This window comes from Jaculus jaculus, chromosome 7 (genome assembly GCF_020740685.1).
Source record: "Jaculus jaculus isolate mJacJac1 chromosome 7, mJacJac1.mat.Y.cur, whole genome shotgun sequence".
NCBI lineage: Eukaryota > Metazoa > Chordata > Mammalia > Rodentia > Dipodidae > Jaculus > Jaculus jaculus.
The window spans coordinates 119,113,270-119,138,950 of NC_059108.1; the positions used below are offsets into that span (position 1 = coordinate 119,113,270).

Here is a 25,681-nt window from a genome sequence, read left to right on the forward strand (position 1 = left end):
GGGGCTGGAGAGGTGGCTTAGTGGTTAAGGCATTTGCCTGCAAAGCCAAAGGACCTCGGTTCAATTCCCCAGGACCCATGTAGGCCAGATGCACAAGGGGACACATGCATCTGGAGTCTGTTTGCAGCGGCTGAAGGCCCTGCTGCGCTCATTCTCTCTGTCTCTCTCTCTCTGCCTCTTTCTATCTTTCTCAAATTAATAAAATTAAAAAAAAAAACAAAAACTTTCTGTGATTGTCCCAAAGCCCTAGAAAAATTCCACTCTTCAAAGGGATACTGCATAAAACATCCTCAGAAGTTAGGGAATGGTGTGAATCTTGAATGGGAAAAGAAAGTGAAAGAACAGAGAAATGGTGTCGGTCATATTACCAGAGGAAATGGCACAGTTCTAACTGCCTTTGGGATATAGTGCCTTCTAAAACAGAAAAGCAAGAACACACTGACTTGGTTTAGGGTCCCTTTTGGTTTGCATGCCCTCTGAGGCACACCCCAGCCGTGACCCAGAAACAGGTAGCCCCCAGAGCCAGGCAGTGCCTGCGGACTCAGCTGAGTTGAAGCATGCTACCAGTGAGGTCAGGAAGCAGTTGATCTGGGGGTTGGACTGGAGTGGGGTTCTGAATTGATACAGGGGTTACAGTGTTTGCCTCCTCAAGGTCCATCTCTTCCACTTTACTTAGAGTACGGTGGAAAGTGCACAGCGTTTCCTGGAGAAATTTCAGCCAGGAAAGTGGACCATTCAGTATAACCATCTTAACCTCAGGACACCTGTTCCCAGGTAGAGTGAAATTTTCCTGACTCAGAACTTAACGGATTGCTAGGTTTTATCTGATGCATACTGGGGGTACACACATAGTGTTGACCACCATCATCCGGGGTGGATGTGGGAATGCTACTCCTGTGGGGTTGATTCAGTAAAAACTGATACATGTTGTCTCTGCTTTTGAAGTGACATTGATATATCACGGTCTTGCAAACCGAAGCCCATTGGTAAGCTGGCTCGAGAAATCGGGCTGCTCTCAGAAGAGGTGGAGTTGTACGGAGACACAAAGGCCAAGGTCCTGCTGTCAGCACTAGAGCGCCTGAAGCACCAGCCCGATGGGAAATACGTGGTGGTGACTGGGTATGCCCATCTTCCTGCTGCCAGTCTAGTCTTGGCACTCAGCCTGTTTGGTACTGCCAAGTACCTTTGCACTTGCCTTTGCACTTGGTGCTTCCATGTGGCAGTGCCTTTAACTTGGTTTTACATTTTCGCATGCATTTGATCTCATTTGACCTTTACAGAACCTTGTTGGTATGTAAGAGTAGAAATCCTTCAGATTGATTGGTTCAATAATTTTTTTAAAAAATATTTTGTTTTTATTTATTTATTTAAGAGAGAGAGAGAGAGAAAGAGGCAAAGGGGGTGGGGAGGGAGGATGTTGCACCAGGGCCTCCAGCCACCACAAATGAACTCCAGATGCATGCACCACCTTGTGCATCTGGGGAATCAAACCTGGGTCCTTTGGCTTTGCAGGCAAGTGCCTTAACTGCTAAGCCATATCTCCAGCCTTTTTTTTTTTTTTGAACAGTCAACTTTTAAATTGCTGGACTAAGTTGCTAGTATATATACACACAGGGTTTTGTCATTGTTTTTTGGCATGGGGGATGAAATGTTGGGTCTTGCACATGCTAGGCAAGTGCTCTGTCACTAAGTTACATCTTTAGCCCAAAGACTTTAGTTTTCGAGATGATAAATTGAGAAATTATTAAAATTAAGGCACTGTCTGTTGGTAGGATCAAGTATTTCTTATACTTGTTTCTTATAGTGAAAAGAGCTAAAGTATAACAGTTTTTTAAAATGTTTATTGAAAATTACAACTAAGATGCAGAAAAGATCTCTTCCAGGGCTTTTCTTGTCATCTAAATGAGGAATTTTTCTCTGGGGTGCACTAGCTCCATTTTTGGTCATTTGGGTCAAGCAAATTCCAAAGTAACCCTTTTTGCTTTCATCTTGAAGAATAACTCCAACGCCCCTGGGAGAAGGGAAGAGCACAACCACGATCGGGCTGGTGCAGGCCCTTGGTGCCCACCTGCATCAGAATGTCTTTGCGTGTGTGCGGCAGCCTTCTCAGGGCCCCACCTTTGGGATAAAAGGTACTTTATTTAAACATTTGGACTATTTTCCTTATACCCTGTGGCAGGAATGTCTCAGTTGGAGGCTTTCTTCTGATAACCCCAATCCTGTCACTATTTAACATGGCTCAGGGATCCTCTGGGATGAGTAATAGGTAGCTGTAAGTACTTTTTATCTTATTTATTCATGCATTTGTTCACTTATTTATTTTCTAGAGAGAGAGAGTATGGGCATGCTAGGGCCTTTTGCCTCTGTAGAAAAACTCCAGACACACGTGCCACTGTGTGGTGTCTGGCTTTACATGGGGACTGGGGAACTGAACTCAACAGGCTTTACAAGCTGGTCCCTTTAACCACTGAGCCATCTCTCCAGACCCTGGATGTAGTTTTACCTGACTCTGATATCCACTGTCACAGTAAGAGTAAAGGAAATCAGGGCTGGAGAGATGGCTTAGTGGTTAAGCGCTTGCCTGAGAAGCCTAAGGACCCCGGTTCGAGGCTCGGTTCCCCAGGTCCCACGTTAGCCAGATGCACAAGGGGGCGCACGCATCTGGAGTTCGTTTGCAGAGGCTGGAAGCCCTGGCGCGCCCATTCTCTCTCTCTCCCTGTACATGTCTTTCTCTCTGTGTCTGTCGCTTTCAAATAAATAAATAAATAAAAATTTTAAAAAAACTTACATTAAAAAAAAGAAAAGAGTAAAGGAAATCAAAGCCTCCCACTCGTGCCTTACACTGAAGCAGAGCAGCCCCACAGGCATCTTCCTGTTGGGTCTGAGGAAAGCGGACCCTTATTGAGTGTGTGCCCTGTGCTGCGTGGTGTGTGACGCAGTTACGCATCATTCACTGTGTGCTCGTATGGGAGGCAGTGTTGTCAGCACTGTACAAGAGCAGAAGTGGCGCCTCAGCAATAGCCCGGTCAAGCCGAGCACACCCATCCCCTGTCTCTTTCAAGCTCTGAACCACTACACGCAGGGCTTCCTCTGCAGAAGTCATACTCAACCTTGTAATATTTTGCACTGTGCTTCGGCAGGCATGCTGTTGTTTACTGATTCATTTTTGCAGCAGTGGAGATGAAACGCCAGGCGTTCTGTGTGGCAGGCACTTACTCGACCTTTCGCTGAGCTGCACACGTAGCCCCAAACATATTGTCTTAATGAAAATTTTTATTCATTATAATGGTAATAATTATATAAATTAGTAAGTACAAGAAGTTCTTAGAGGCAGCTTTCTCTTTTGCTGGGTGACAAGGCAGCACATATACTTCTTTTGAGATTCACTTTTTGTTTTGTTTTTGAGTCAGAGTCTTGCTATGTGGAACTCACTGTATAGTCCAGGTTGGCCAGTTTGCCATCCTTCTGCCTCCCAAGTGCTGGGATTACAGACGCGAGCTGCCCAGCTCTGCCCTCGTGTTGTCATGGTAACTCCCTTTTGACTCCAGGAGCCTTTTCCCTGGCTATGCTCACCGAACCCACTTTTCTCCTTTCCTTGTACTGAATTTCCCTCTTGCATGGTCTCTGTCTCACAAAAACCAAATCTGTCTTCCAAGTGACATTTATCTCACTAAGATGTGACAATCCTGACATTTTGATTGGCCTTTTATTAATCCAAATGGGCCACCAGGACTCTGGACATTTAAGCTGTTTTCTGATATCTTCTATACCAGAATTGTAGTCTCTGAGTTAGATTGTATGTATTTTCTTTTTATTGCTCTCCCTGTCTCTTTTGGGTTTTCGAGGTAGGGTCTCACTCTAGCCCAGGTTGACCTGGAATTAATGCACTATGTGTCTCAGATTCACAGCGATCCTCTTACCTCTGCCTCCCAAGTGCTGGGATTAAAGGCGTGAGCCACCACGCCTGGCTTTTAGATGTGTGTATTTTCAGCATTCCTTTTTTGGAAGCCAGAGTAGCATTGTGAGAGTAGAAAGTTAAACAGGCTTGCCTTTATGTAACTGTCATGTGGGTTTTTAACATGTTAGGAATCACGGGGAACCTGTTTCTAAAGATAATGAGTAGGTATGTATGTATCTTTTCCTGGCTTTGTCATTTACACTCAGAGTTCAATTGAGAGACTATTCAGTGTAACAAGATCGCGTGTTTTAGTGTGGCAACAGAAATTAGAAAACTCTTGATCACATCTGTCCAAATGATTATAAGAAGTAAACAAATAATGTGCTTAGTAGTTAGAAAAAAATAGGTTTGTTGTTATTTGGATTCCAAGTCATGGAAAACCAAGTTTAATGAGTCCCACCCTTGATCTGTCCCCCAGGTGGTGCGGCAGGAGGCGGTTACTCCCAGGTCATTCCCATGGAAGAGGTAAAGTGTGCCCAGATTTGGCTCAGTCAGGCCCTTTATGATAGCTTTCCCCCTCCCATAAATGGAGAAAAGCTTGCTTTCAACATCTGGTTTTCGGTGAGAATCATTATTTTAAGAGAATGAGTAAGTGATGCATGGTATTGAGAAGCACTGACATACAGTGAGCTCTGATTCCCTGGGACAGCAATGGGAATCGTGTGGGCAAGGATGGCTGCCATCCCAGAGTACTGTTTCTCAGCAGCTAAAGGCTGTGAGTGTGCCTTCAGTTATCCATGTTGGTCCCAGTGACATGTGTCTCTTAGGGGAAATTTGCAAGTTCTGTGTTTGGGGGTGGATATCGGCCAGGCTTTTTTTTTTTTTTTTTTTTTTTTTTTTTTTTTTTTGAGGTAGGATCTCACTCTAGCTCAGGCTGACCTGGAATTCACTCTGTAGTCTCAGGGTGGCCTTGAACTCATGGCAATCCTCCTACCTCTGCTACCAAGTTCTGGGATTAAAGGCGTGTGCCACCACGCCTGACTTTTTTTTTTTTTTTAATTGTTTATTTATTTGAGAGCGACAGACACAGAGAGAAAGACAGATAGAGGGAAAGAGAGAGAATGGGCGCGCCAGGGCTTCCAGCCTCTGCAAACGAACTCCAGATGCGTGCGCCCCCTTGTGCATCTGGCTAACGTGGGACCTGGGGAACCGAGCCTCGAACCGGGGTCCTTAGGCTTCACAGGCAAGCGCTTAACCGCTAAGCCATCTCTCCAGCCCGAATTTTTTTTTAAAGGCATGGTCTTACTGTGTAGCTGTACTTGCCCTGATAATTGCTTTATAGCAGAGCCTGGCCTGGAACAGACAGCAACCTTCTTGCCTCATCCTCCCCAAGTACTGGGATTATAGACACGGGCCACCCCATACAGTCTCAGGCATCTGTTTTTTCATAGGCTCCTCTTGGGAGTTTGTCCACTAGCTATACTGTCCTCAGTAACTAGTCAGCCTGGGACTTGATTTGATTGTGATCCAATGGAGACTGGAAAGAGACTGATGTGACTTCTGCTCTTTTGCAGTTTAATCTCCACCTCACTGGGGACATCCACGCCATCACTGCAGCTAACAACCTCGTTGCTGCAGCCATTGATGCCCGGATGTTCCATGAACTGACCCAGACAGACAAGGTACAGTTCTGGCCTCTTTCTTTTCTGCTTCTGGGAATGGAGCCCCGGCCTCCCGCGTGTAAGCACTGCATCGCTGAGCTTCGCCCACCACTCTGCTCTTTCCTTTGAAACCTTGCCCTACAAAGTTGCCCTGGCTGCTTCCAATCTACAATCCTCCTGCCTCAGCCTCGCTGAAGCAGCTGCCTTAGTGTTGGTCCCTTGGGTGCTGATAGAGGTGGCTTTCTTTTCATCTGAAAGCCTTTTTCCTCCTTTTTCTCAAGGCTCTCTTCAATCGTTTGGTACCATCGGTAAATGGAGTAAGAAAGTTCTCTGATATCCAAATCCGAAGGTTACAGGTAAGCTTTTCACTTCTTCATTTGTGACAGTGTAAGAAATTTGGTGAAGGAGTAAACCTGTCAGAATTTTTAGATCCAGTTATATAAATAATCTAGTCCCAAGGTCATGATATATAGGTGGCAAGGAATGCTAGCAGAAGGCTGTCCCCACCCCCACCCCCCGCCATTTCTTTGTAAGTTACAAGTGGTGGTGAGTCCTGGAATAGATAGAGTTGAGGACCGACAATGACCACGGGCCCTCAGCGGAGCAGAAAGCAAAGCTTCTTTTGTAACCGGTCATCGTGGAGACGTGTAGCTTTTAGGATGTAAATTGCTGAGCAGTGAATCCTAAGCAAACTCATTATGTGGTTTGTCTGTCTCTTGGTTTACTTATATGTAAAATGGGGTCAATAATACTTGCCTTGCCCTGTGTAGGTAAACAACTATCTGTGAGATTCAGAGTACTTTACTTGAATTTCTTTAACAGACTCATAGTCATTAAGCATACACTTTATCACCTGTCCCAACAATTCCACTCCCGGGTTTTCACCTCAGAAATGAAAAGTTGTGTTCACACAAAATCTTGTACATGAGGGCTGGAGAGATGGCATAGCGGTTAAGCGCTTGCCTGTGAAGCCTAAGGACCCGGTTCGAGGCTCAGTTCCCCAGGTCCCACGTTAGCCAGATGCACAAGGTGGCGCACGCGTCTGGAGTTCGTTTGCAGAGGCTGGAAGCCCTGGCGCGCCCATTCTCTCTCCCTCTATCTGTCTTTCTCTCTGTGTCTGTCGCTTTCAAATAAATAAATTAATTTAAAAAAATTTAAAAAAAATCTTGTACATGAATGTTTAGTGGCTCTATTCATAGTCTCCAAAAGGTAAGAATAATCTAAATGTTTTATTTTTATTTTTATTTATTTATCTGAAAGCAACAGAGAGGAAAAGAGAGAATTGGCACACCAGGGCCTCCAGGCATTGCAAACAGCCCCCTTGTGCATCTGGCTTAGGTGGGTCCTGGGGAATTGAGCCTCAAACTGGGTCCTTAGGCTTCATAGGCAAGCACTTAAGCGCTAAGCCATCTCTCCAGCCCCAATCTAAATGTTCTTTAATGGATGGATGAATTAGCACATTCTGGTACAACCATATAATAATTAGAATGTAATTTTGACACAAACTTCCGTGAACCACAAAGGCTCTGGTGCCAAGTAGAGATGCCATTCTCAAGAGGCTGTACACTGTGCTGCCATTTATGATACTCAACAAGACAGAACTCTGCTGAGGAAGGTAGACCAGCTGATGCCAAGAGGTTAGAGTGCCGGGAAGGTTTGAGCATAAAGGAATAGCACAATATTTAAAAATAAAATTCAAAAATGAATTCATGTGTTACTTTGCTAAGAAGTAAAAAAGGGTTTGTAGATACAATATATGCTATATGTGGGGGGGGGGCAATTAAACCAGGGTCTCATACATACTAAGCTATACTACATGCGGTCCCTACAACTTTATGCTTTTGGGGGCGGGGTCGTGTGTGTGGTGTGGTGTGTGTGGTATGGTGTGTGTGTGGAGCTGCCCATGCCCCACATGCAGGCTGGCAGAGGCCAGTGGAGAATGTCAGGTGTCTTCCTCCATTGCATTTTCATGCTGTTTCCTTGAGACTGAGTCTGTCACTGAACCCAGAACTGCGGTCTTCTCAGTCAGCTGGCTGACCAGTGAGCCCGAGCCATTCTTTTGTCTCCCCACAGGACTGGGGTTATAGGCATGGCTGACAATGCCCAGCATTTGCCTGGGTGCTCAAGACTGAACTGAGGCCCTCTGAAATCTTCATGCTTGTGCAGCAAGCTCTTACCCACCCCAACAACTTCATTTTTTTCTTTCTTTCTTTCTTTCTTTCTTTTTTTTTTTTTTTTTGTTTTGGTTTTTCAAGGTAGGGTCTCACTCTGGCCCAGGCTGACCTGAAATTCACTATGTAGTCTCAGGGTGGCCTCGAACTCACCACAATCCTCCTACCTCTGCCTCCCGTGTGCTGGGATTAAAGGCATGCACCACCACGCCCGGCTTATGTTTTACTTTTTGTTCACTGTTACATTTTAATGTTGCAAGAATACTACATGCTGTCTGCTTGTATTACAATTCTGTCAACATTTTTACGTATGCAGTTTTGTTTTTTTTTTTCCATCATTGAAAGCAATTAGCACTGAAGCAATTGGATATTCCTGGGCTTATTTTGTTTTTACAACTCCTGAAATCTTGTGCAACAGATATCTCCACTGTTCTCTTTATCACAACAAAATTGTGTTCTGTGGTAAGCAAGATAGCGTGGAAAGAGCAGTTAGTCTGTAACCTCACCTTTGCTAACGGGACTTTCTGTCAGATATGAAAGAGGAGGAAAGCTCGAGATTTTTATTTTTTTTAATATTTTATTTTAGAGAGAGAGAGAGAGAGAGAGCAGAGAGAGAGAGCAAGAAATTGGCACAGCAAGCCCTCAGCCACTGCACTCAGACTCCGGACTCTGTGCCTAATGGGCATGTGTGTCTTTGTGTTTGCCTCACCTTTGTGCCTCTGGCTTACGTGGGATCTTGGGAGTCAAACATGGGACCTTAGGCTTTGCAGGCAAGCATCTTAACTGCTAAGCCATCTCTCTAGTTCCTCAAAGACTTTTAAAAAATTATTTATTTATTTATTTACTTGAGAGAGAGAGAATGGGCACACCCGGGCCTCTATCCACTGCAAATAAACTCTAGGCACATGTGCCACCTTGTGCACCTGGCTTTATGTGGGTACTGGGGGATCAAACCTGGGTCTTTAACCTTTGCAGGCAAGCTAAGCCTAAATACTGAAGCTTAACCACTGAAGCTCGAAGATTTTTTTTTCTGGGAAAAAAAAAAGGGTTTATTTTGGCTTACAGGCTCAAGGGGAAGCTCTACAATAGCAGGGGAAACGATGGCATGTGCAGAGGGTGGACATCACCCCCTGGCCAACATAAGGTGGACCACAGCAACAGGAGAGTGTGCCAAACACTGGCATAGGGAAACTGGCTATAATACCCATAAGCCCGCCCCCAACAATACACTGCCTTCTGGGGATGTTAATTCCCCAATCTCCATCAGCTGGGAACCTAGTATTCAGAACACCTAAGTTTATGGGGGACACCTGAATCAAACTACCACATTCCACCCCTGGCTCCCATAAACTGATAACCATACATGATATAAAATGCAATGCATTTACCTAACTTTAAAAGTCCCCACAGTTTTTATCAATTCCAGTGATGTTCATACATCCCCATAGTCCAAGGTCTTTTAATTGAGCCATAATACCAAAAAAACTTCAAAAAACCCATAATGGCTCAGAATAAACATTCACACTGCAAAAGATGGCATTGCGCATGGCAAAGAAACATTCAGCCAATACAAGATTTAAAACAACCAGGGCAAACATCAAACTCTGTAGCTTCAGGTCCAACAACTCTAGCCGATGACAAATCTGCAAGTCCGATAATTCTAACCGGCAACAAGTCTCTGGAGTTCCAATCCCACCCCTCCAGCTAGGCTACTCACAGTCCTGGAAAACTTCATTGGGGCCCACAGCTTTCCTCAGCAGCTATCTCGTGGTCCCGGCATCTCTGCTGGGTCTCCACTGCAACCCACGGTTCATCCTCATGGCCCCATGGGGTCTCCGTGCAGGTATCCAGCAAACCTGCTTCACAATGCCCATTTCCAAAACACAAATCCGTGTTACAAACTCAATGGCCCTCTCTTTCCTGCATTTCTTATACTCCACAATACCAGGTAGGGTGCCAATTTGTTAATCCAGGGGAGAATAAAGCAGACTTTGAAGAACAGGACACTTCTTGAGCACTCAGGCCCCTTTAAATGAGTCTACATTCTTCCTGTTGCCCAGTGCAGGTCAGCTGGCCCAATCTCAAAGGTTGTAATCTCTCAATTACACCTGAACGGGCAGCAGTTCACCCAAAGATTTTTCTTTCTGTTCCATATCCCTCTGCTCATACCAGTTCATTTCTACGCAAAGCAACCCTGCACAACTTCTCAGGACCCAGACATAACAGCAAGCTTCCCACATAAACTACTAGCCCAGTCTAGGCATAAGCTTCATAAGCCAAACCTCACAGTCCATAGTTCTTACTGCATTCAGGTCTTTCAACTCAGACCAGAATAGTCCATCAAGCTGTACTTACAGCACTGCAAGGCAAAAGATTTTTTTTTTTTTTTAAACCAAGATACTTGCCCAAGACAACAGTATCACTTGCAGGGATCAAACTGGAGCCTGGACAACTGTCCTCTTCTCCAGGTAACCTCCAATGCAGTTACAGTCTGCCTGAGGCAGTCCGTCGAGGGGGGTGCCAATGGCAGATTCATCATGTGGTGCTATGTGACAACCTAATGCTTCTAAACAGGTTCTCATAGCACAAGACAAGAATCAGGAGCACAGTGGCTTTGCCAGGCCTCACTCAGAACTGCCATGAGTTAGAAGAAAAGAGGGGCATTTTGTTTTTTGTAATTTTATTTATTTATTTATTTATTTTGAGGTAGGATCTCACTCTAACCCAGGCTGACCTGGAATTCACTATGTAGTCTCAGGGTGGCCTCGAACTCACGGCGATCCTCCTACCTCTGCTTCCCGAGTGCTGGGATTAAAGGCATGCACCACCACACCTGGCAAGAAGTTCCATTTTGTGTCTCTTAGAAGAGTAATCGTTCAGTGAAAGTATTGAGCCACATAAAAAGCATGTAAAGTGGATACAGATTTTTATTGATTGATCTTCATGTCTGCTCTTCCTAAAAATTCATTTAAATTGGGCTTCTTTATACTCTGACTTTGAAAGCCTTACATACTGCTTTTCTTTTCAGTATATTTGTGTTTGGTGAATCGGAGTGCAGAACAGTATTCCTTGTCACTAGGTTGTGTCTAGCTCAGTTATAGCATTGCAGATACAAACCTGTCAGTAGTACATTTTTACACAGGTAAGCAGGAAGTAACCCTCAGGTTTAGCCAAAAGGGATCGTTGCTTTCCTTTGTGGACTTAACTGTTGGTTTGTACTTCTTGGAAGAGACCCTATCTCTCAAGATAAAGGTTTATTTTTTGAAATTCTGCATGTCTTATCTTATGTTTGAATTTCTTTCTTTTTCAGAGACTAGGCATTGAAAAGACAGACCCCACCACACTGACGGATGAGGAGATAAACAGATTTGCAAGACTGGATATTGATCCAGAAACCATAACATGGCAGAGAGGTAGGTCCCAGTGCCCCAGCCCCCCGTGTTTGAGTAACAGCGCAACCCCGCGCTCTCTGGGACAGGGCGTGATGTGTGGGTTGGAAGCTGCTGTTTTCATGCCCATTGTCTGACCAGCATGGTGACATTGTCTCCTGTCAGCCTTTGTGGGCTCCTCTCCTCAGTAGCTGTGTACGGAGGTTGGGTTGGTTGAACGTCTTGCTGTCTGCTCAGTGTTGATTGAAATGAGTCTCAAAGGAAGTTCATGCATAAACCAAAAATAACATTTTTCAAGTTTCATTTTATGCAGAAAGTTTTATGTCATGAAGTGGGGGAAATTGCATTTAATCACTCCTTGAATCATGTGTGCCCTTTATTCTCAGAACTCTTCTCTGGCATTAGTGACTGTTTTTTTTTTGTTTTTTTTTTTTTTTTTTGGTAGCTCTTCAGCTTGCCTAATCATTGATTGACTTGTTTTATTAAATTCTCTTGTAACAGATTAGGTAGCCTTCAAGGTTGAAGTACTAAGCAAGTTAGTGAGCCAGTTGCCTGCTTTTAACACCATATGTTGCTTTTCTCTGTGTACAATTAGCATGGCTTACAATTTTATTTTGTGCCAAAATTCATCTATTTTATGTTACTGCTGAGAAAAAAAAAAATTCATCTAATCATGCAGAATGCAACACAAAAAAAAAAAAAGCCAATTATCAGCTGTTTGTTTGTTTGTTTGTTTCTAGTTTTGCTTGTTTGTTTTTAGAGGTAGGGTCTCACTCTAGCTCAGGCTGACCTGGAATTCACTATGTAGTCTCAGAGTGTCCTTGAACTTGTGCTGATCTTCCTACCCCTGCCTCCCGAGTGCGGGGATTAGCTTTCGTAGCTCTTAATCGCCCTCCTTTAATCTCCTTGCGGGTGTTGGGGGTCTGTGGATGGGGCTGAAAGTTCCAACCATACAACCGCTTGTTATTCTTCCCATCCCCTTCTGAGGCTCTCGAAGGAACCAGAATCATCTTACTAGCCTGTACTTAGGTATGGGCAAAAACAACTTTGCTAGGAATGACAAGGCATTCCTGTCACCCTTGAAATTCCAAGGGTTCTTACAGCCTGGTGCCAGGAATCCAGTACAAAGGTCAGATATACTTCTTATGACATCATGTGTAAGAAGACCAGAAGAGGGACCACACTGATGTTACCAGTCATCAGCTGGGAAGTGTGGTTCTCAGATTGGTTAGTTCATCTTCACTATGTTTTCTAAGGTTGGACAATTGCACTGATATTCTGTCATCAGAATAGAATGTGCTAAAAAGAAAGGCCAGGCCCATTACCTGACTTCTTTCAAAGGTATTTGCACTTGTTCTGAATCGATGGCTCTTATGTTAGGATGCTGTAAGGTCAATGAGTCACCCACAGACCAACACAGACCTCAGCCTTTTGAAAAAGTGGACTGCTTTTTTTTTTTTTTCTCTAATGTCACATATTTAAGATAGGTTCTGGATTTGTAGTTTGAATTCTCCAGCAGAAATAAAGCTCAGCCACTGCACATTCCTTTGCTTTATAATAATCATCCCCAAAGCTGGGGAGATGGGCTTAATGGTTAAGATGCTTGCTGACAAAGTCAAAGGACCCAGGTTTGATTCCCCAGTACCCACATTAAGCAAGATGCACAAGGTGGCACATGCATCTGAGGCCCTGGTGTGTCCATATTCTCTCTCTCAAATAAATAAATAAATACTTAAAAAAAAAAAATCCTCCCCAGGGCTGGGGCAATGGCACAGCTGTTGAAGGCACTTGCTTGTAAATCCTGCCTGCCCAGATTTGATTCCCCAGTACCCACATAAAGTCCAATGCACAAAGGATACATGGGGTGTGTTTGCTGTGGTAAGAAACCCTGGTATGCCCATATTCTCTTTCTCTTTTTTTCTATTAACAAATAAATAAAATTTAAAAATTATCCTAGCTGGGCGTAGTGATATATGCCTTAAATCCCAGCACTTGAGAGGCAGAGGTAGGAAGATTGCTGTGAGTTCAATGCCACCCTTAGATTATATAGTGAATTCCATGTTAGCGTGGGCTACAGTAAGACCCTATCTCAAAAATAAAAAATCATCCTGATACATTTCTAGTATGTGGATATGATTTCTTAAGCCATATCCTTGCTTTGCTATCTATTTTGAAATATATATCAATAGACCATCATTAAGTTAAACTTGTTGCTTTAAAACTCTGCTGCTTCCTTAAATCTTTTGGTTCTTTTGGTTTGGTGGCATTTCTTTTTTTCTTTTTTGAGATAGAATCTTGATATCCAGCACAAACTGGCCTTGGTCCTCCTGCCTCAGTCCCTATATTGCAGAGAGAGAGAATGGGCACACCAGGGTCTCCAGCCACTGCAAACAAACTCCAAATGCATGTTCCACCTTGTGCATCTGGCTTACATGGGTACTGAAGAATCAAGCCTTGAACTAGGGTTCTTAGGCTTCACAGACAAGCGATTAATCACTAAACCATCTCTCCAATGCCCATCATATTTTTTTTTTTTTTGGTTTTTCGAGGTAGGGTCTCACTCTAGCCCAGGCTGACCTGGAATTCACTATGTAGTCTCAGGGTGGCCTCGAACTCACAGCGATCCTCCTACCTCTGCCTCCCGAGTGCTGGGATTAAAGGCGTGCGCCACCACGCCCGGCTAGTCCATCATATTTTTTTGAAGCAGGGTTTCTTACTGAATCTGTAACTTACCAATTAGATTAGACTAGCTAGCTAATAAGGCCATGAGGTTTTCCTTCCTCTGCCTCCACAGCTCTGGGATTATAGACCATCAGTCATGCCTGGCTTTCTTCTGGGTATTAGGATCCAAACTCAGGCCCTCCTGTTTGATCTATAAGCACTTCACCCACTGAGACATCCCCCTGACCCCCTTCTCTCTGCTAGTCTCTCTCTCATCCACCCCCCCATCCCCCCCCCCCCGCCTCCCACTCTTTTTTTTTTTCTCTCTCTCTCTGGCAATGCTAAGGGTTGAACCCAAGCCCAAGCTCTTGCCAGACAGGCACTCTACCACTGAAGTACATACCCAGCCTTTTGGGTTCTTTTTTTCTTTCTTTTTCCAAATCCAGATTGACCTGGAATTTACTCTGTAGCTCCAGGCTGGTCTCAAACTCATGGTTTTCCTATTACCTCTGCATACTGGGAGCAAAGGTATACACCACCATGCCCACCTATGTTCCTTTTCTTAAAAATTGTTCTACATTTTCCTTTCCCACTGTAGTGGTGGATACCAATGATAGATTCCTGAGGAAAATCACTATTGGACAGTCTCCAACGGAGAAGGGGCACACGCGGATGGTAACTATGTGTTTATCCCCAAGTAGTTGCTTTCTGTGAGCTAGATCTTGCTGCTTCATCCTCCTCCCCCTCCTCCTCCTCTTCCTCCTCCTCCTCCATCCTCTCCCATACAACCAACACTGCCAGGTGTTGCTCTGCCTTCTCCTTGTTAAAATGGAAGTGAGTAGGTGTGGCAGTGAGCACTCCTGACAGCTTTTGCAGTAAACGCCGTGTGTCACCTGTGTGGCTTTCCCGGCATTTTTTTCCTGGAGGTGGAGAGCCCCATCATCCTCGCATGCCAGTTGACTAACGCTGCTTCTCTTTGGTGGCTGTTTGGCAGTTTGTCTCTTCAGCGGAAGAGCTGTGTTGTCCCTTGTATTTTAGGGACACTAGCCGCAATTTCAAGCTGTGTTCGCGGAGATAAAATCGTAGCTTATTATGCATTGTAGAACATTTTCGGTTTGTTTGGTTATGCTTTGGAAACAGGGTGTCATGTAGACCAGGCTGGCCTTGACTTCCGTATACACTCGAGGGTAACCTTGACCCTCGGCTCTTTCCGCTTTCACTTGAGTACTGGGATTATAGGCACGCACCAGTTCTTACGCAGGGCCGGGGATCCAGCCCAGGGCTTCTTGTGCGCTAGGCAAACCCTGCCACCTGAGCTATATTTCCAGCCCTAGAACATTTATTTTGAAAGGTTGGCTATTCAGGTTCTTGGAATAATTGTGAATTTTCGCTCCTGGAGAATTGTTTTTATTTTTCTGTTCCAGACTTTTAAGTTTATCTGCTAAAGCCCAAAATGGTGCTTTTTGCAATTCATGTTCTGGTTTAACATAGGGGTTCTGCTCTTTTCTCTTACTATGCCCATAGGCCCAGTTTGATATCTCTGTGGCCAGTGAAATTATGGCTGTCTTAGCTCTCACCAGTTCTCTGGAGGACATGAGAGAGAGACTGGGCAAAATGGTGGTGGCATCCAACAAGAGAGGAGAGCCCATCAGTGCGGAAGATCTGGTGAGTGCCTGAGCATGCCAGGTTTGGTGAGACATCAGTGCCCACTGTCCTATGGTCTCTCAATGCTGATGGAAACAGAAATTAGAGTCTACTTAAGATGCTGCAGTTGGTGCTGGGGAGACAGCTCAGTGAGTCAAGTGCTTGTTGCACAAATCCCAGGATCCATCCACATGAAATGCTGGGCATCTTGGCACATACCTGTAATCCTAGAGCTGGAGAGGCAGAGAAAGGAGGAGCCACAGGGCTTGCTGGCTAGCTTATCTAGTCTACTCAATGAGTTCTCGGTTCACTGCAAGATCAGGTCTCAAAAAAATAAGGTTGTCAGGCATGGTGGGACACGCCTTTAATCTCAGGACTCTGGAGACAGAGGTAGGAGGATTGCTATGAATTCAAGGCCACCTTGAGACTACAGAGTGAGGTCCAGGTCAGCCTGGGCTAGAGTGAGACCCTGCCTTGAAATACCAAAATAAAATAAGGTAGAGAGCAACTAAGGAAGACCCCTGACCTCCACACACATATGTACACAGATATATATGCACATACACATGTAAATACATGTGCATATAATACACACAAATAAAATAGGAAATTAGTTGTGATTAAGTTATTGGTTCAATTGGTTTTATTATAAAAAACTGTGAAATTTAAGTATTCATAGTGAGTAATAGGTGGTGCTTTGTTCTAGTAATGGACCATAAGTTCCAGGTGATTTAAAGAAAGCTTTCATCCTTCAGTATCGGCCTGAGAACTGATTACAAATTGCATGAAACACCGAGCATCCAAGTAAGGTTTTCCATAGCTGAGTTTGGAGTCACTTCTGACCCACCCCATGACACTTGGCTTGGAAGAACTCACTGGCCAGTTTGGCTGACAGTCTTTCTAGCTAGGTGTCTACCTGCGGGTTATTTCTGAACCATTTGCTCATAATAATGTGGTATATTATTTATTTACTTATTTATTTATTTGACAGAGAAAGAGGGAGGGAGAGGGAGAATGGGCATGCCAGGTCCTGCAGCCACTGCAAACAAACTCCAGACACATACGCCACCTTGTGCATCTGGCTAATGGTTCTGGGGGAATCAAACCTGGGTCCTTTGGTTTTGCAGGCAAATGCCTTAACCGCTAAGCCATCCCACCAGCCCTTTAAAAATATTTTTATTTATTTAATTGCAAGGAGAGAGATTATGGGCATGCCAGGCCTCTTGCTGACAAACTCCAGATACATGCATTTGGCTTTGTGTAGGTACTAGGGAATTGAACTTAGCCCATCAGGCTTTACAAGCAAGTGCCTTTAACTGCAGAGCCATCTCCCCAACCCCAAAATTCTCTTTCTCTCTCTCTCTTTCTTTTGGTGTTTCAAGGTAGACCCAGGCTGACCTGGAATTCACTGTGTAGTCACAGGGTATCCTTGAACTCCTGGGAATCTTCCTACCTCTGCCTCGCTATGCTAGGATTAAAGGTGCTCACCACCACACCCAGCTCTCAAGAATTCTTATTTATTTATTTATTTATTTATTTATTTGAGAGTGGCAGACAGAAAGAGAAAGAGGCAGATAGAGGGACAGAATGGATGCACCAGGGCCTCCAGCCACTGCAAACAAGCTCCAGATGTGTGCGCCCCCTTGTGCATCTGCCCAACATGGGTCCTGGGGAATTGAGCCTCGAACGGGGGTCCTTAAGCTTCACAGGCAAGCGTTTAACCACTAAGCCATCTCCCCAGCCCAATAATTCTTACAGATAATTTGTTTTGTTTTGAGACATTCTTTGAGCCTAGGCTGCCTTGAATTCACAACAGTCCTCTTACCTCAGCCTCCTGAGTGTTGGTATTAGAGGTATAAGCCTCCATGCCTGGCTTAGATAAAATTATAAAAACCTGTTTGTGTCAACCCATACCAAAATAGTTGGTAGTGTTATGGCAGATGAATTTAGAAAAGGGAGAAAATATTAACTTTATGTTTTCACAGTTAATAATATATTAATACACATTTAAACACCCAAACCTTGAATTTAGAAACTTGTTCATGTGGAATGTGAGAACCATTGCTTGTTCTTACTGTGTCAGTAATTTGTTCAACAATGCTTGAATGTCTTAAATAAAAGAGAGACCTGGGGCTGCAGAGATAGCTCAGTGGTTAAGGTACTTGCCTGAAAAGCCTAACAACCAGGGTTCAATTCCCCAGTACTGACATAAAGTCAGATGCACAGGGGCAAATACATCTGGAGTTCATTGGCAGCAGCTGGAGGCCCTGGTGTGCCCATTCTCTCTCTGTCTGTCTGTCTGTCTCTCTCTCTCTCTCTCTCTCTCTCTACTTGCAAATAAACAAATAATTTTTAAAAAAAGGAGAGAGAGAGAGACCTGGTATTTTAGAGTTGGAATTGAACTTGTAGGTCATATTTCAGTTGTATCTTTGAGAAAAAGGTATTGAATTTGGTTTATGCCCACTTCTGCCCAGATACCAAAGTTAGAAATAACTCATCGCTCTGGGAACTAGCACGTCTGCTCAAAACTCGACTCCGTGGATTCCCCACAACAATCAGCAATAGAGCCTGATTGAGGCGTTTGTTCCCAAAGTGACGAGCTTTTTCAGAAATTGCATGAGAATCAGAAACTGCATGAAAATACCATTTTCATTCTGTTGGTTTGTGCCTGCTTAAGATAGCTGGCAGCTTCGGGCGGGGGGGGGGGGCAACATTAAAATGCATGAATGAGATCCGGTTAAAGTACTAATTGGTCTGCAATGGCTAAGACGAGAAGAGGTAGCATGTTGAATTTTGGCTTTGGGGGTTGGTTTTCTGCAGTGCAGCTGATGCGGTGTGTTTTTCAGGGGGTGAGCGGTGCCCTGACCGTTCTGATGAAGGATGCCATCAAGCCCAACCTCATGCAGACCTTAGAGGTGAGCCGCATGACTTCCCCACCCCGGGGTGCCGAATTCGCTTTTGGCAAGAAGCAAGAGGACGTTAAACACGCTTTACTTGAGCAATCGGAAACCATTTCTTCTGCTCTTCTCTTTCTTCCTGACAGCTGTGTCTGGGGCAATACTGAAATATAAAAGAGGAGCCTTTGGAGCTGGGCTGTATCTGCCTGACTATATAGACACCTGGGGTTTGGGCCTCAGCATTGCCACAAGAAAGAAGTGGCTTGTGGTTCCCCCTAGGCAGCCTTCTCTCATATGGCGGCCGCGTCCTGTGCCCTTGGCTGCACTGCCTCGTGTTGAAGCAGGGTGGGCAGCTTTGCTCAGGCTAGCGTGGTTCCCACAGGGCACTCCGGTGTTTGTTCATGCTGGTCCATTTGCCAACATCGCGCACGGGAATTCCTCCATCATCGCAGACCGGATTGCACTCAAGCTTGTTGGCCCCAAGGGCTTTGTCGGTGAGTGCTGATGTAACACTGGTGAATAGATCATATATGTATATATATATTTTTAACATCGTGGGAGGGTGGAATGCCCTTTTACAATTGCTCTCTTTCCTCACAGTGACTGAAGCGGGATTCGGTGCAGACATTGGCATGGAAAAGTTCTTTAACATCAAGTGCCGGTATTCCGGTCTCCGCCCTCACGTGGTGGTACTTGTTGCTACTGTGAGAGCTCTTAAGATGCATGGAGGTGGCCCCACGGTGAGCATCGACGGGTGGGAGAGTACCAGCTATGTCGCGAAGGCTTGGTGTTGTCTGGATGATGTACACCTACATCTGGTTTCAGCTGCCGCTCTTACGCCGATGACTAACGGGTCCAAAAGCAAGGGTAGCCAGACAGCTCGTGTGCTGGCTGCCTCACCTTCGGGGCATGTCTGTTGCTATTTATTTTTATTTATTTATTTGAGAGCGACAGACAGAGAGAGAAAAAGGCAGAGAGAAAGAGAGAGAGAATGGGTGTGCCAGGGCCTCCAGCCACTGCAAATGAACTCCAGCTGCATGGAGCCACCTTATGCTTACATGTGTCCTGGGGAACCAAGCCTTGAACCAGTGTCCTTAGGCTTCACAGGCAAGCACTTAACTGCTAAGCTATCTCTTCAGCCCCCACTTGGAGCAGGAGCATTTTTCTTTTTTCTTTCTTTCTTTTTTTTTTTTGGTTTTTTGAGTTAAGGTCTCACTCTAACCCAGGCTGACCTGGAATTTACTCTGTAGTCTCAGGGTGGCCTCGAACTCACAACAGTCCTCCTACCTCTGCCTCCCAAGTGCTGGGATTAAAGGCGTGCGCCACCACATCCGGCTCCCCTTGGAGCGTTTTTTTAGAGAACTTAAACACCTGACAGGAAATCACCTGACATTATCTAAACCCCTCCAACTTTGCTACACACAGGAAACTCCTTCCTCTCAGCCTGTTCTCTATAAATCTAAACTCCACTGACTAATTTCTGATTCCACCTTCTAAATATTGACAGCGGCAGCCAGCCACGCACAAATCGTTGAGCTGAGGCCGAAGTCAGTAGTTCATGCAGGACAGGCCGAGGGTGGCTGGGAAGAGCAGGGCCGCCCTGAACTCGCTGGTGGCGGGGCAGGGGGAGGGGTCACTTACTGTCAGCTCTGACCGGCATTCCTATAGCACTGTATGTGCTCATAGTATTCATGCTAACATAGAGACATGGTGCTGCTTTTCAGAAATCACTGAAATGTTATGTTCTGATCATCTGTGCACTGGTCATTACAACTCAGGAAACAAGACCGCTCTCACCTACAGAATAGAATCTGTTTCTTAGTGCAGTGGCCGGCATTGTTCTTCATATCACAATTCTCAAGAGGTGTTTTGGCCTCAGACCTGGTTTTCTTTTTCCTTTTCTGTAATGCTGGGGATTGAACCCAGAGCCTTGACCTTGTTCATTAAGCTACGCCCTAGATCCTTAGAACCTCTATATACTCAAAAAATTATTGAAATTGGGCTAGATAGATGGCTTAGTGGTTAAGGCACTTGCCTGTGAAGCCTAAGGATCCAGGTTCAATTCCCTAGTACCCGTGTAAGCCAGATGCACATGGTGGCACATGCATCTGGAGTTCGTCTGCAGTGGCTAGAGGCCCTGGCGCGTCCATTCTCTCTCTGCCCCCCCTCAAATAAATAAATATATTTTTGAAAAATTGCTGAAGTTGGGGCTGGGAGGATGGCTCAATGGTTAAGGTGCTTGCCTGCAAAGTATAATGACCCAGTGTCCACGTAAAGCTAGATGCACCAAGTGCTACATGCATCTGGAGTTTGCAGTAGTTGGAAGCCCTGGTGCACCTGTTCTCTCTGTCTCTATTTTCTTTCTCACTGTCTCTCTCTCTGCAAGTAAACAAGTAAAAATATTATTTAAAATTTATTTAAGTTGGAAGCCGGGCATGGTGGTACATGCCTTTAATCCCAGCACTCAGGAGGGAGAGATAGGATTGCTGTGAATTCAAGGCCACCTGAGATTGCATAGGAACTCCAGGTCAGCCTGGGCTAGAGAGAAACCCTACCTTGTGGGGGGGGGGGGCAGTTTTTGAACGTGGGTCTGGGGGAGATGGCTCATTGGTTAAAGGTGCTTGCTTACTAAGCCTGTGAGCTTGGGTTCAGTTCTGTAGCCAACCATGTAAGCCCGGCACAAAGAGTGGTGCATGCAGCAGCAAGAGACCCTGGTGTGTCCATACGCATCACTCACGCGCGCGCACACACACACACACACACACACACACACACACACACACACACAGGTAAGAAGACCTACAAGCTCTTTTACTTGTAGGTTACAGCTATTAATATTTAATATATTAAAGTTAGAAGTGAGTTACATAATGGCATACAAAACTCATTAAATATAAAAGTTACTGTATTCTCTGAAACACAATGTAGGCATTGGCCACTTTTCAGTTCTCTTCTATGTCTAGTTCACTAATGATAGCTGGCTTCTCCTCTTCTGCCTATGACTGCTGTGATGAGATGCTACATAACCTTTGGCCAGCCCACTGTACACTCAGAGAGTGAAGGAACACAAAATCTTAGCTTTATTAGGGAAACAGTTTGGCCCCATGAGCCACTAGAAGCCTGAGGTAGATCTCTAGTCCACACTGAGTGCACTGCCTGCCACAGACCAACATCTCTGAGCGCTCTGTCTCAGGTACCAAAGGCACCCCCAAGGATACCTACTATTACACTAGTAATGCAAGGAAGGTTGTCTCTCTCTTTTGGTGTTTTGAGGCGGGATCTCACTAGCTCAGGCTGACCTGGAATTCACTGTGTTGTCTCAGGGTGGCCTTGCCATCCTCCCACCTCTGCCTCCCAAGGGCTGGGATTAAAGGCGTGCACCACCACACCCAGTAAAAGGCTCTCTTTCTTCCAGATCCTAGCCAACATTTCTCATACACCCCTTCCTCACCCTCACATATTGAACTCCCTTTCTTCCCTTCCCCCTGACTGCATGGATTTACCAATAATACTGGGCACCTTCCCTGGCAGTGCTGAAAAGGGACTTTGCACATACAACTCTTGGAGCCAGGCCTGTGGTTGGCAGAGGACCAGCTACATGTCAGGTCCTTGTTTCCTGCCTGGCTGTCATGTGGCCCTGGGAGGGTTGTGGCACCAAAGTCTCCCTGCTAGTGGGAGAGCACAGGGATGGGGACTTCTAGTCACTGTCACCCCCACAGTGGTCTATGGGCCAGAACCTTGAACCCCACACTCATTCCTGTGGATACAGAGGTGCTGAGCCATCACCTAGAATAGGTCCAGGGGCCGAGGATCCCCCACACAATGAGCAGACTGCTTCAGTGTTTGGATACCTACCTCTAAGTGTATCTTGCCACAGAGAAAGAATGTCACTCTCTTGTTTTTCCTGCTTTTGTTTCTTGAGACAGAATCTCATGTGGCTCAAGCTGGCAGGTCTTGATCTGAAGATCACTGTGTAGCCAAGGATGCCTTTGAACTCTTTTTTGTTTATTTGTTTTGGTTTTCATGGTACAGTCTCGCTCTAGCCCAGGCTTACCTGGAGCTCACTCCTGTGGTCTCAGACTGGCCTCGAACTCTTCGCGATCCTCCTGCCTCTGCCTCTGCCTCCTGAGTGGCGGGATTAAAAGCGTGTGGCCACCATGCCTGGCTGAATCTGAACTTGATCCTGCAGAGTGCTGGGATTACAGGGGTGTGCCATCAGGCCCCCTGCTCCTGTTTGTATTATCCCTGCCCCACAGTTCAGGTCCCCCAAGACTGGGGCAGCAGGGCTCATCCCAGAAACCACTTCAGACAGGGTGACCTGTGTAGGGCTGACAGCTGCCTTTTACCCGCCCTCACCTTTCTGTCCACCCCCACGGCTGTGTTCGGGTCACTGTCCTGCCTGAAGCACCTCCCCGTCTACCTCAGTTTCCCCAGACATGCCCCTTCAGAGCAGCCCTCCCGGGTCTGTGCTCCGGTCGGCCGCACATCTGACCCCAGGGCTTGTTTCATAACCATCCGATTGGCCCTAGCGTTGTTTCTGTGATGGGAAGTAAGTGATAGCGATATGAAAAACATCCGTGCTATCACCCGTTCTCCTGCCCCGAGTCCTTGGGCAGGGGGCAACTCTGGGCTGCTCTCTACCCCCCAAGAGCAAGGCACTGTTTTAAGCTTGAGTCTATACGGCAGGTAGGAAGTGCGCCTGACTTTCTTTGTTTCCCTTCCAGGTAACGGCTGGGCTGCCTCTTCCCAAGGCCTACACAGAGGAGGTAATGTCAGTTCCTTCTGATTGTCCTAGCAAGGACCACACTCCGAATCAGCATTTCTCAATATCACCACTACCGAGGGTTGTTTCTAGGAGCGCAGGATGCCGAAAAGCCTGTAGAATGCTGGAAATTGGAGTCAGTGGGTAGCACTAAGAATTGTCCCACATTGGATGGCAGTAAACAAGTGCCCTAGGCCAGTGGCTAATTCTCACCGTGAGGGACGGTTGTATTTCCAGGAGACATTTGGCCGTGACTAGAGCCTTTGATGTTTATTTGATACAGTCTTGTTATGTAGCATACGCTTGCCTTGAACTCCCAGTCCTCCTATCTCAGCCTCCTGAGGGCTAGGGTGACAGGTGGGTACCACCATACCCAGCTAGAGGAGACATTTTTGCTTGTTCCAAGGGGCCAAGGTGGGTGGGAGGGCGAGTGACCCCTAGTGGGTGGAAGCCAAGGGTACACTGTACTGTTCAGCATCCTACATGGTGCGGGCAGCCTTCCCCTCCCCCAGCTCAAAAGGGCAAGTGTGCTAAGGCTAAGAAACCCTGCCTCAGACAAAAGGCCATTTCCTTCATTTTCTTCCCTGCATGGCCTGGATGAATCTCAAATGCCATTTAAATAAAAGGCAAGAAGGGACCTTTGGAAATAACCTTTTCCTCTGCAAATTTGCATGGATATTAAAAGCCTAGTGTCCTGGTTGATTCTGTAGACCAGCTTCCAGAAGTCCATTTGGGCCACAGCACCAGGGCTAGGGCCAATTGAATGGTTATGAACCGAGCCCCGGGGTAAGATGCAGGGTCAGTTAATGTCACTGCTAATTCAGTCCCCCTCCCCACACACACCCGAAGGTTTTTATATTGTCAGGCAATAAAGGGTCACTGTAAAGGCCCCAAATGAAGTATTGCAAAATTGACTAGAAGAAAAAATTGTTGGTGCCTAAAGTCTGCTATCTTCTGAGTTATGATTTCCCTTTTATGGTCATCTGTCTGATTCACGCGTGGGAGGGGAATTCACAGTTCTGGCCCTCCTGCTACCCCACAAGCCTTTCCTGTATCTAATTACAGTGACTGCCCCAAACTGGCCCAGCTGGTGTCTTCATTTAAGAAATTCTACTTACTTAAGCTGTTCTCAATCAGCCTTAAGTATTAATTGGTTTTCATGTGACTAGAAGTAAAAAAAAAAATTTTTTTTAGCAGTACTTTTTAGACTATCAAATTAATCTTAATCTCAGTTAAAGGAGGAGAAAGCTAAACCACATCTATAAGATCCTACTGGTTTTTTCCCTTAATTCTGCCTATTTTTTCCTGTTGTTTTAGTAATCTAAAAAATGAGCAGTAAATACTCCTGGGTTTTTCTCATGATCTTGTGTATGTTTTTATAAAAGATTATTTTATTTTATTTTATTTTTAGATAATTTTATTTTTAATTTTTTGGTATTTAATGTTTAGGGATTTTATTTTATTGCAGTGCTGGGGTCAAATCCAGGTCTCATGAATGTTAGGCAAGTACTCTATGTCTGAGCTTCAACCCTAGCTATTATTTTTTTTAACCTAAACTTTTTTTTTTATTTTTATTAATTTGTTTGAGAGAGAAAGAGGGAGAGAGAGAGAGAAAATGAGCATCAGAGCCTTTAGTCTCTGCAAATGAACTCCAAGACACATGTGCCACCTTGTGCATCTTGCTAACATGGGTCCTGGGGAATTGAACCTGGGTCCTTTGGCTTTGCAGGCAATCGCCTTAACTGCTAAGCCATCTCTTTAGCCCCATAATGTATTTTTAAGTAATACACTCTTTTTTTTCTCATTTTTATTTATTCATTTGAGAGTGAGAGAAAGAGGTAGATAGAGAAAATGGGTGCACCATGGCCTCCAGCCATTGCAAACGAATTCCAGATGTGTGCGCCCCCTTAGGCATCTGGCTAACGTGGGTCCTGGGGAGCATCGAACTGAGGTCCTTAGGCTTCACAGGCAAGCGCTTAACTGCTAAGCCATCTCTGCAGCCCCAGTAATACACTCTTTGTTTTAAAAAATATATATGAATAGCTGGGCATGGTGGCACATGCCTTTAATCCCAGCACTTGGGTGGCAGAGGTAGGACTATCAAAATGAGTTTGAGGCCACCCTGAGACTATATAGTAAATTCCAGGTCAGCCTGGGTTAGAGTGAGACCCTACCTCAAGAAAAAGTTAGATAGGCATGGTGGTGCACAGCTTTAATCTCAGCCCTCGAGAGGCAGAGGTAGGAGGATCGCTGTGGATTGGAGACCAGCCTGGGACTAGAGTGAACTGGTCAGCCTGGGCTAAAGTGAGACCCCCTCCTCGAAAAAAAGAAAAGGAAAGAAAGAAAGAAATGACAGCTATCTTCAGGTCTGCTCACTTTGTTCATTAAGACTGTTCACTGTTTTACAGAATTTGGAACTGGTTGAAAAAGGCTTCAGTAACTTGAGGAAGCAAATAGAAAATGCAAGAATGTTTGGAGTTCCTGTTGTGGTGGCCTTGAATGCATTCAAGTAAGTGCAGAATATCAGAGCAAGGGAAATGTAGAAAATGGCCCAAAATTCATTTCCCGTAGCCAGTCGCGCAGCGCCGCTTTTCTCTT

The 25,681-nt window shown here is 45.3% G+C and overlaps 1 protein-coding gene across 1 annotated transcript in view; it reads left to right on the forward strand.

Moving 5' to 3' along the window:
* Positions 1–25,681, forward strand: part of Mthfd1 (methylenetetrahydrofolate dehydrogenase, cyclohydrolase and formyltetrahydrofolate synthetase 1) — an 89,521-nt gene that overhangs the window by 54,084 nt on the left and 9,756 nt on the right. The window contains exons 10-23 of the mRNA XM_004649256.2: positions 677–774; positions 946–1,119; positions 1,996–2,132; positions 4,377–4,423; positions 5,473–5,580; positions 5,841–5,915; positions 11,041–11,143; positions 14,379–14,455; positions 15,305–15,445; positions 18,271–18,339; positions 18,704–18,815; positions 18,922–19,061; positions 23,046–23,087; positions 25,492–25,592. Of these exons, the coding sequence (XP_004649313.2) occupies positions 677–774; positions 946–1,119; positions 1,996–2,132; positions 4,377–4,423; positions 5,473–5,580; positions 5,841–5,915; positions 11,041–11,143; positions 14,379–14,455; positions 15,305–15,445; positions 18,271–18,339; positions 18,704–18,815; positions 18,922–19,061; positions 23,046–23,087; positions 25,492–25,592 (1,424 nt within the window). The remainder of the gene's footprint in view (positions 1–676; positions 775–945; positions 1,120–1,995; positions 2,133–4,376; positions 4,424–5,472; positions 5,581–5,840; positions 5,916–11,040; positions 11,144–14,378; positions 14,456–15,304; positions 15,446–18,270; positions 18,340–18,703; positions 18,816–18,921; positions 19,062–23,045; positions 23,088–25,491; positions 25,593–25,681) is intronic.